The sequence below is a fragment of the Branchiostoma lanceolatum genome, chromosome 11, assembly GCF_035083965.1.
Source record: "Branchiostoma lanceolatum isolate klBraLanc5 chromosome 11, klBraLanc5.hap2, whole genome shotgun sequence".
NCBI lineage: Eukaryota > Metazoa > Chordata > Leptocardii > Amphioxiformes > Branchiostomatidae > Branchiostoma > Branchiostoma lanceolatum.
In genome coordinates, this window is record NC_089732.1 from 16,773,582 (window position 1) to 16,784,686 (window position 11,105).

The following is an 11,105-nucleotide window of genomic DNA, read 5'->3' on the forward strand; positions in this document are numbered from 1 at the left end:
CCGGAGGCTGGATTGTTTCCCGTGTACAGGTCACTTACATCTTCGTTCCTTAAAATGGCCGCCGACCAGTCTGAAACTACGTCGTTTGTTGAGTACGTAGGGTTGGGCTGGTTGGGCTTGCCCCGAATTGGTATCTGAGGACGTTCACGAGGCCCGGTAAGGTCTGAAAGGTTTACTGGTAGCCCAGGCGGCTCAACGGCTGAAGACCCAACCCTTTTCCCCGGAGATCCAACGGGCTCAAGGACTCCTGCCTTGAAACTCGGCCCCATTGCCATTGGTTCAACCTGCTCCATGGGTATTGCCAGTCCCATGGGTCCAGTCGTAACAATGGGTCCAGCCGGTCCTATGGGCCCCTTTCCCCCCGATGGTCCAGGAAGCCCAGAGACTCCATTCTTGCCATCCAGTTCCAAAGGTCCGGTCTGCCTCATTGTTCCCATAGGTCCTTTTACTCCTCGGGGATTAAGAGTTTGAGGGACTTTAGCCCGGGTCCCCATGGGTCCGGCTGGTTCCATGGGTCCATTTTCTCCTGGAAGTCCAGCAGGCTCAGCAGACACAGGAGGTCCGGCAGGCCCGGTGTCTCCTGGAGAGAACGTCCCAGTTCTGTTGGTGGGATTAAGTCCCATAGATTTACCCTTATCTGCGGAAGACAGGTGATACACACATGTTTTGACAAATGTTCACGACAAATTACAAAATTCAAGAACGTGTGAACTTTGAACAAACGTTTTAACAAGGTATGCAATGAAAACTATAACTACCGGTTCACGGATGAAGGCTAATTATGATTGATATTCCTTTCTGGTTTTGTTGAAACGGCTATTGCAATAAATACACGAGAACTATATAGACTTGGAAAGTGAATTTTAACCCATGTGCTTGGACTCGGCGATCGATGCTGCCCTATAATTGTACACCAAGCTTCCCCCGGAGAAGATACTGACCATAGACGGAGTAGATAACTGACAACTGGACAATACCAAGCTACGCTCTCTGACATACCTGACCCAAAACAATCTGATTGCATTACTCTTACTGATTTATTCGCAAAATAACCCAAAACATTTTAATGACTTATCAGCCTTACACCAAGCCCAAATGGTAAAAGTCACACAGTACAGTGCAACTAGCTCAAGTGTTTTCTTTCATAGCCTTTGGCCACCCCCACCCCCCTCATGGGACAAAAAGTAAGCTTCTAGTGACCTTAGGCTGACAAACAAGATTTGGTCTGCAAGGTTATATCATGGGACGTCCCTGGAGTCCTTCACCTAATATGAGCCATCACCCTCCTGGCCTGTCTTTATGGGGGCGGTCCTCTAACACGCCCCGGGAGATTTTATCTCGGAATGGTTACTACAACGCGTGCGTGGAACATTCCACAAATGCCAACTTCACATTCATGTCAGGAGTGGAATTCCACCCAAACAGAAACATAATATAGGTCTTTGGCAACGCTTTAGTAATGTGATGAAACAAATGTAACAAATAAATTAAACCGAAATGCATCAGTCACTGGAATGTTCAATATAATAATATATTGTTCTACGACCTCATACCTTCGCCAAATGATTTTAACCTAAATATGACTGACGTATTAGGAGTTTCGGCCATCAATTATAAATCATACCAGTAGATCGTCTTCATCCAAATAACATATGTTGTCCCAAGTATGAGCTTAACAAAGAGGGTTATGCTAACATTTATCATCGATTATGCAAATGAGCTCCTTATTAGCATAATTGATTCAATGCTGTTCACATTCACACAACTTCCAAATGCCACAAGTGTTAAGTATGAATTGCAGTCATGTACTAGTATGAAATTATAGTCGTTTCTCATTAATTATGCAAATTAGGCCTATATTTGCATATTTTCTATCTATCTACATTCCTATCTTCCTTTGTTACAAATGTCACCTATTTGAATAGTCATATCATGGAATTTGGTGGATGTATTAATCATGCAAAATTAGATACTGATTCGCATATTAAGTATCTTATCATGTACATCATCACTCAAGCTATCTACTTACCGAAAATCATGACCATCCATCAAGCCCTTCTTGAGTTATTCCCTTTCAAAGTCTGAAGCAAAACTTGCTCCTGCAGATATAACATTATTAACTCACCTCCCCTGAACAACGTCCTATTCTCATACTGTGACACACGAGAACTGATGGTTCCTCCTGATGTAAGGCCGTGTATATCCAATTTTGGTCTGCTTCCACCAAATTCCACACCACTTTCTGCTGCTTCCTTTTCCATACCACTGCCTACTGACTGACAAGCCAATTTGTCCCAGCAGCTTGTTTCCTGCCTCCCACATGACAATTACGCACCCCTACCACTTATCCTTGACCCCTCAAGAACACAATACTCTAGCATACAATAAAACACATTAAGCATACAATAAAACAATTATGCAAAGCACTTCGCCCAATATCTAATCATCTTGAGATTTCCCACATACACACGAACACACCAAATACGACAACATTCCATCCAGGAGTTCTCGACTTATCGTGTTCACTAACAGACACACAGACAAGCATCAACGAATAACCTTCTTGACGAAGGTAATAATACAAATGTAACGTTAGTTCACATAAAGTCGCGGGGTAATATAAAATCAGGGATTTAAAAAAAATGGTTTAATTAGAGATATGTGCTAAATTCAACAATAGTTTTAACGCCAGCAATACAAACCTGACAGACTAACGTATTCAGAACACTGTTTGAAAAGCTTTGATAGCCATGCTTTAGAAGATGGCGACGTCAAAAACCTTCCGCCAATTATTGACACAGTCTGAAGGCTTCATGCGAGAATCACACTACATAGTTGTTTAGTATTTCATAAGGCAAATGTGACATCCTGATCCACCTCCTGCTTAACACAATTATTCAGAAAACTTATTAGAATCTATTTTGCTAACTTAAACTGGACACTAAGTTCGATTGATCATAAAAGATAGCCCCTCAGATGTTACAACCTATGGTAATGGCACTATTTTTCCGCCACCATATTCATTACCAAGAATCCTGTTTTTCATCAGACGACAAAGGTTTGTCAGTAACAATTTTTGATCTAAATGTTGTGTGTGATAGTGGACTGAGGGCAATATTTTCCTCAAAGTTTGCTCCAAGCACAAGCAGAAACACATGGACATAGTAGGTATACCATTTCTAAGACATCCGGCTAACGCCCCGATGAATAATAAACAAGTTGCCATGACACTGGGGTCGACGTTGGGTAAAGTTCTACAGACTCAACAAACGGGTTGTTACCAAAGACCTGATATATGCGGTACAGCCGTTTCGTTTTTTTTGTTTGTTTTTTTATCGGAAACGTTTACATGACCTTAAAACTCTCTTAAAGCCAAGGCGAAAACAATAGCTGCTATACAAAAGCTAACTAGTGGCAAGATATTAATGACAAATTTTCTCTCCCGAAAAAAAGTTATCACCTGTCTGAGAGAGCCGTTATTCCACGTGCAGCGGACAGTAGTTTCAAATAACAATAGTATGGCATCAGCACGACTACAGAAAAAAATATAACTTATGTAGCTTTAGGTAATCCATGGTATTGACAGAATAACAGAAAAAAATTGTTTATTGTTCTGCCAGATTGGTTTCAATTAACTAACGTTATATTATGCAAGCACAATCATCGAAGAAATCAACAAAGAATACAATGTTGACTTTACACTGTCAACTGTTCAAACGTCAAAGCCCTAATCTGTTAACAGAATATAAAATGCAGGAAGTATGTTTCAAATTTCATCACTCAGATATTCTATTAAAAATTCCATGTCTCTAACTGAGGTCCGACCCAAAAAAGGCTAGGGTCGGTAAGATTCGCTATGGTCGGCCAGGTAAACGGAACACAACATTTAAACAGTCCATTCGACTGTGAAACGCACTTGATAAATTTGTTCATTAAAAGCATTAAAACAAAGTAAATCAAAGGGCAAATGGATGCGCAAGTTATAGAACTCGTACAATTCAGTAATTTGCCAGTAACTGAGGGCACAAATGTACACACAGCAGTAAGTGAACATGTAATCATAACAGTAACATTGTAGTATTTAGTTGTCTCACCTGCTCTGCAGACGTACATGGCGTTGGGTACGTTCACAGTGGCGTCCGCGAGTGACCTCAAATCAGCCTCAGATTGCTGTGTTGGTGTGGTTTCTAGGGTAAAATTATTCAATTAGAAAAAAAAAGGTAGAATATTCTATAGTATAAAGCTTTAAAATTCACATATCAACGATGTAAACAAATTTTACCAGCTTTTGGGCCAAATTAAAAGCTAGGCAATATGAAAACATCATTTAGCCGACACTACACTGACACTGTACTACAGATAGCCTTCACAATACACTGTACCCGTCAGGAATGTGATAAGAAAATCAAACAGACATGACGGATCTTCGACCCAGACGTATGAAACCTTGTCAAATTCGCTATTTCTTCACGTTGCTTTTTAGTGCATTTTCTTTTCCCCTTAAATTCAACATAAAGCAAAACGTTACAGTATGATTAATTCAAACGATCAATTTTACCTTATCTACAAAATGAGCCAGCAAAATTGAACAAAATGTCCTACTTGTGGAGAATATAAGTTTGCTATATGATTTTCTATAGGGACGTAAAATAAATGGACGTTAGGCGTTTGAGGAAATGCCTCGAACAGGTTAAAAGGGAAGGGCTAGCAACCGATTATTGTAAAATATGTACCCTGCTACTAAAACAGCAATGAAACTTGCTGCCCTAGGCACTACAGGGGTCTGGACGAATGAACGAACGACATGATCTTAGAATATTTAAGAAACATTTGCCCCAATAACTGTTAATGAAAACATCGAACACTTTACAAAACAGAAACGTTGATACCACAACTATATACTCTTAAACAAGAACAGGGCACACAGTTCTTGGGTGAAAAGAAAAAAGAAAGCAGAATTTTTCATTGATTACTTATTGGTGATATCACAAGTTACCTCCTGTTCAAATGTTCTGGGACTGCTGCTGCCCTCCCGGCATGGTGCCTGTTGTCAGGTTTTCCGGACAGAAGAATAACACGTCCTACGCCTGGCGAAGACTAGCTGGTCTGAACATAGCCGCAGACTTACTACAACCTTTCACCTTTACTTTAAAGAGATAACATCGAACAAGGCTCAGATTCTAGACAAATTACATCAGCTGATACAAAACAAGTCACTATGCCAAATGCATATGTAACTTGTCTTCGCTGTTTCTTCGGTCGGCGGTTCGCAGGTTTGATTGTCGCGGGGGCTGGAGAGGGGGACCGGACCGGCTCGGCTTGTTCGTACATTTTGACTGTACTGTGCAGAGAGCCGTTGAGCAGTGTACAAAAAAAATACATCTATATAACACTTTATCAGTCTTACGAAGTAAGGCCACTACTTTCCTCATTTTGAGGGATGACGCAGACTACACCGAAAATGACTCAGATTCCAGACAAATTACATCACTTAATACAAAACAAGCTACAATGCCAAATGCATATATTTCTTTTTCTGCTGCTTCTTTTGGTAGAAATTAAATGTTTTATCCATAGTCTAACCTATGCAGGTGTATGTTTGTGACAAACAATTCTCTAAAAGAACGTGTACATTGATAACTACAGGTGATTCGTGTATTGTCTTAAGAGCTCTACTTTTATATCACAGGGGGCGTTTTCACGAACTACGGACGTCACCTGCACCGAATCGCCACATGGGCAGTCAAAGATAGCACCGTTGATGGGGGAAATAGAGGCATGTGACAATACTACATGTTGACCTGACTAGGGAAAAGGGGTCTCCTATGCTTATATAAACTCTATGTATGTCATACCTGGACCGTGAAAACGTTCGATACGGGTGATTCGGACCGTGTGTTAACTATCCGTATGACACTAACCTCCTTCGCAGACTTCCTATAACGGCGGCGTATGTATTGGGGGGTGGGGGGTGGGGGGTCTGTAATGCCGGTAAGGAAGTTGTATAGCGAAGATAGTTGTATAGCCGACCGCCGTTTATATCCAGTCTGCTTCAATTCGGGCTCAGAAAAGGAAAGGTGGTTAAGACAGCCATTCAGAGGAACCATTAACATGTTCGAACAAGGGAAATTCACATGTTTGCGCAATGGCAATTCACATCTAAGCAAGGAACAATTGACTGAATGGGCCCGGCACATGCCTGGTTTGTTTACGGGAGTTTACAGCTGAAACAAACCATACATAACGGTCACCAGTCGGGGTCAGAAACGGAGGCTAGTTTAAGACTATCTCTTGAATCATTGTGGGTATTTATTCTGTTGAAGGCAGCCGGACAGTTTGTCAGATTTTCAAATCTAGTCCGGAACCGACAGAAATGGAGGGGGGGGGATACAATGTCGCCACCGCGTTAGTTAGACGAACACTTTAGAAAACAAATACGCACGCCTTATGCTGCCTTAGTCTGCGACATCATCTTCAGCTCCTTTGTGAAATTAGCCAAATTGAAAACATGGGAGCAGCGATCTAGCTGGCCATGGCAAAATTGATTTGCAATGGCCAGCTAGATCGCTGCTCCCAAGTTAATACACAAAACAAGCTCTCCTTTGACGGCGGCTCTCATGGTCTGCAACTGATCTTGAAGTGGACAAATAACCACTACCATAGTCGTCTCCTGGGCAAGAGACGGTAGTGTCTGGTAGCAAATTGACCTATAGCCAGGCCGACAAAACAATTTTTGGTCTCTGTGGTAAGTTGAAATGTTTTGATTTTTGCGTTTTGCCGCCTTCGCGCCGAAACGCTATGTCTTGGCTCTTACCTTCGATGCATGCATGCAGGGAGCTTCAACACTGTGTCGCACACCATATGACCTTATATAACAATACCTTCCAAAGTTCTTGTATAGCCGTTGCCTTATATGGCAAGGGGGCAAGAAAAGCCAGGTAGGCTTGATTTGTATGACACATAGGAGGGCGATCGCATGTAACTGCTACAAATATTCGGAAATATCGTTGCATTGTGGTTTCGGACTTTGGTATCCTGAAAAATGACCATATTACATCTATACCACAAGATTGCAGAAGAAAAAAATGATTTCGTCAAGAAAACGACCAAAAATCGACATAAATGATACCATGTAGTGAGGTTAAAGCATTATGTACAGAGCCGCATATTACACACTACAACTTGTAACGTCGTAGTACTTCGGATCCGGAGGATCCTGGATCGAGTCCGTGCATGAATTTTTTTTTCTTTTTAGATATAAAATATTAAAAATATATATTAGAATTGTATTAATCTATCAATATCATATTTATGAATATCATATTTTTTAATTTCTTTTATTAATAAATAAATAGATATTTTATATTTGTTATTTTCAAATATTCATTTTAATATATACAAGGCCTTTGTCTTATGAACAGGACTTCATAGATTCCAAACCCGGCATTCGAATTTTTCTGTTCATTGTAATGGAAAATACCGTGCAGCGGCTCCTATGCGCGGTAAGATGATTCTTGCAAAACACTCGCCACTAAACTTCTATCCCCGATGTAAACAGAGGCTCTTGATGTTGTTTGCAAAACAGCGATCCTTTGTTACAGTAGCAAATGCTCCATTGCTCAGTATCGACTTCATTCAGACAACACGGACGTGGAAAGTGACGCCGCTCGGCACAAAAATATGGGAATTTTCATGAATTTTAGCAAAATTACCCAGGAAAATAAGGAAGAAATGTTGTAAATGAGGACCAGAATAATAGGGATGAGGTAGCTCTTAATTGGTTTAAACACTGCTTTGACACTTGGGAGTCATTTTAGATAGAACCTTAGCTGTTATGAACTTCTATTTCACTTAATTGCCATAGTGCTGATGATTTAATGGTGCTTTACAAATTGTATGTTTTATTGCGTGCTATGTACATAATTACATTGATAGCTTTTATTATGAGCCTATTGTACATTTTAGAAATAAGTACAAGTTGTAGGCCAAGACCAGCTTTTTCAAAAGCACTTAAGTTAAGTGCCGTAACTTCAAATTATAGGAAGACGTTATAGGAAGTCTGCGAAGGAGGCTAGAATCACACGGGCTGCCATACTATATTTCAAATGCATTTCGAGCGCGCCGGTTGCGCCGCCGTCGAAAATCCGAATATCGATATTTGGAGGTTGGAATCAATGTTGGTGATCCTATCCGCGGTCGGATTGGTACATCGGGTGATACGGAATACCCCGTGTCTATTCTATATATATTACCATCAAAATCTGTAGGAAAGTTGAGATTTAGATGTGGTCGTCATCTATACAATGTCATGTTTGTGAGGATTCTACAGTATTATACAAAAATAAACATCTCAAATTAAAAATTCATACGTAAGGTATATTGTATTTAAATAAAACACAATCATCCACTTTGATGTTAGAACTTTGATTATATCAATTACATCTGTACTATCCCCGTGTATCCACCCTCTATCGCTGGCCCACGACTATCCTCTCTCATCACATTAAACCTTAATCGCGTAAAACGTAACATAAGCACTGTCAGGTCAACATGTACTGCTGTTACATGCAGTCTGCGTTTCGGATACGAATTGCAAGAGGCCGCTATTGCATAGTGTTGTATGGCGTTCAGCACCAAGGACAGGTATGCTTGAAATCAGCTAGACTAGTTGAAACGCCTTTTGGGGCGTATGACTAGGATAACGGTTTTGTGTCTTTTTAAGTACTGTATTGGACAACAGAGATAGCTACTGAAGACCCTCCTTGCGATACCGAAGATCCTCGGACTGATTATAATTCCTTCAGATATGCTCTAAAACGGGTCAGCAAGATGTAGAATTGGGCTAGCGGGGATGTAGGAAGTAGCGGCTTCTAGGGATTAAGATGTAAACTGTAGTGTAAGCTTGACCATTACCGCCCCGAGTCATTAGCGTTAAATTGTCTGATTTTTCCTTACCATTTATGTATATATGACGGCCACGTGTAAATCTCAAGTTTCCTAAAGACATTAATGCTAACGATTGACATTCTACATACGTAGGTATAGGACGTTTAGGATGGTAAGTAATTTATCTTAACAATATTTGAATATGATTCGATCTCAAAATCGTTCGGAGATTACTTCCACATGTTTTGAGTAACATCCATGAAGTTATTCTAGTGGCGCTATAGAAGAGTAATAGATGTCACTCGAAACGTCCGTAAGGAGTCTGCGAATCTTATCAAATTGAAGAGATTGAATTGAATTTATGTAAGTATAGAAAGTTTCCAAAAACAGGGGTATCTAAAATGTAGTAGTCAGCAAAGCTAAACATGAGCCTTAAAAAAACACTTTTTCTTCATTGATTTCAAAAATGGCTGCACATCATGTTTCCGGATAACTCACATAGTATGTTTACATCCTTATATGGTGTGATAGTTAGCCATTAATTAGCTTGTGTCAGTTCTCCTAAATAGAGCCCATGTTCACGGGTTCTGATTAATATACAGAATATTGTTGACATTTCACGTAAGAACTAAATCATCTATTGTAAGTCTATTCAAGAAATGACAAATGATATAAATGTGATTTGATTACGTGCCAGTTCTAGAAGTTTATTGTTATCTGTCAATCGATATGCCTCAACAACATTTCATGTAAACATTCCTATAGTCAGAAAATCTCTTTTGTTTTCTGACGACTAGTGTCAAATGAATCCCTGATGAATTTAATGAACTGATGAATCAATCCCACTTGTGTTGCCACTTGTAGTGAAGTTCCGTTTGTGTTGCTGTAGAACCATGTTTAAACGAGCTAAGTTACCATCGATAGAATGCTGAATCTTCTTTCAAATGGTACGAACAAAAAGGCAATGGTTATTTCATTTTCGCGGTCAAATGTATGATGAAGCCGTTTCGTTAACTTGAATGGCTTGGCATATAAAGTAGTACAAAAACCAGCAATTCATGTCGTACCACTCATCTGCATCCATACTGAACTTCACGGACGACTTGACTTGACTTGACAGGGCCCACTGATAATTACGATAACGAACGCAATTTTCCATGCGGCCAAGTGGCCCCTTTTCGGGTTGGGACTTGCCCCAGAAGTTGTATTCCCCAAGCGGAGAACCATCCACCCACTCAAACTTTCCTTCTTCACGCCGGCCGTGCAGGCCGAACCAGGAGTTCATGTTATTGACTGACTTACGATACAAGGAGATGAGGAAGTCGTTGATCTGGGCGTCACGGGGCATGGCGAGGGTACCACCGTTAGTGCGACAGGTCGCGGACGCTTCGCTGAAGGTTTGCATAGTTTTAAACATCTTGTAGCAGATCCCACAGAATTCGGTATAACCTCCTGGACAAGACACTGGAAGATATAAGGGATACAGGGATAGTACAGATGTCATTGACCTGATTTGAATTCTAACATTGAAGTCGATAGTGTTTATTTTTGGAACACTGTATAGCCTATATTTGACTTATCATTTTGTGATGCAGTACAAAGACGAAAACTGTGGAACATCTTTGTGACATAAGACAGACATTATAAGTATAAGACAACGAAAAGAAAATATTACACCATGAATATGCAGATAAGCACCTTAAGACATCTGAAGACAGGATAATTGTAAGACTTACCTTTATAAGACTTGCCCCGAATGTTCGTCTGATGACGCTCAGGTGGTCCGGCAGGGTTTGGATAGGTTGGCCCAGCAGACAGCGGGACGGCTGGCTGGTCAGGAAGCCCCGGAGGTCCAGATGGCCCCGGAGGTCCAAAAGGCCCGTTAGCCCTGGCGTCTCCTGGTAAGATGGGCCCAGTCTTCCCCGACGGCTCAGTCATGTTAGAAGGGTTAAGTCACATTGTTCTCACCTTCCTAGGAGAGACAGGTGATACACAAATGTCTGGAGTTTCAGGAAAAAAAAATACAAAATCCATACCTGCATACCATATGCATGAAAATCCGCGTGTCAGTTATCCTGTTTGAAACATTTTGACAAAAGGCACATAATCAACCTTGACCCGTGTCTTCTCAGGACCTACCCACATACCAAGTAGCATTTCAATCCATACAGAGATTCTTATGGAATGATCACAAATAATCGGAAGCACAAACACACACA

General features: G+C 40.7%; 1 protein-coding gene across 1 annotated transcript; it reads right to left on the reverse strand.

Moving 5' to 3' along the window:
* Positions 1-445: 445 nt before the first annotated feature.
* LOC136444327 (collectin-11-like) lies at positions 446-10,824 on the reverse strand. The gene is made up of 3 exons (XM_066441835.1): positions 10,623-10,824; positions 10,034-10,350; positions 446-637 (listed from the first exon to the last, which is right to left on the reverse strand). The coding sequence occupies exons 1-3, from the start codon at positions 10,822-10,824 to the stop codon at positions 446-448; spliced, it is 711 nt and encodes a 236-aa protein (XP_066297932.1).
* Between the last annotated feature and the right edge of the window lie 281 nt (positions 10,825-11,105).

Excerpts from the sequence above, each read along its gene's own strand:
- LOC136444327 (XM_066441835.1), bottom strand. The coding sequence starts at position 10,824 with ATGACTGAGCCGTCGGGGAAGACTGGGCCCATCTTACCAGGAGACGCC. Across the intron at positions 10,351-10,622 it reads TCGGGGCAAGTCTTATAAAG|TGTCTTGTCCAGGAGGTTAT; the intron begins GTAAGTCTTACA and ends TATATCTTCCAG. Across the intron at positions 638-10,033 it reads TTGGCCGCATGGAAAATTGC|ATAAGGGTAAATCTATGGGA; the intron begins GTTCGTTATCGT and ends TGTCTTCCGCAG.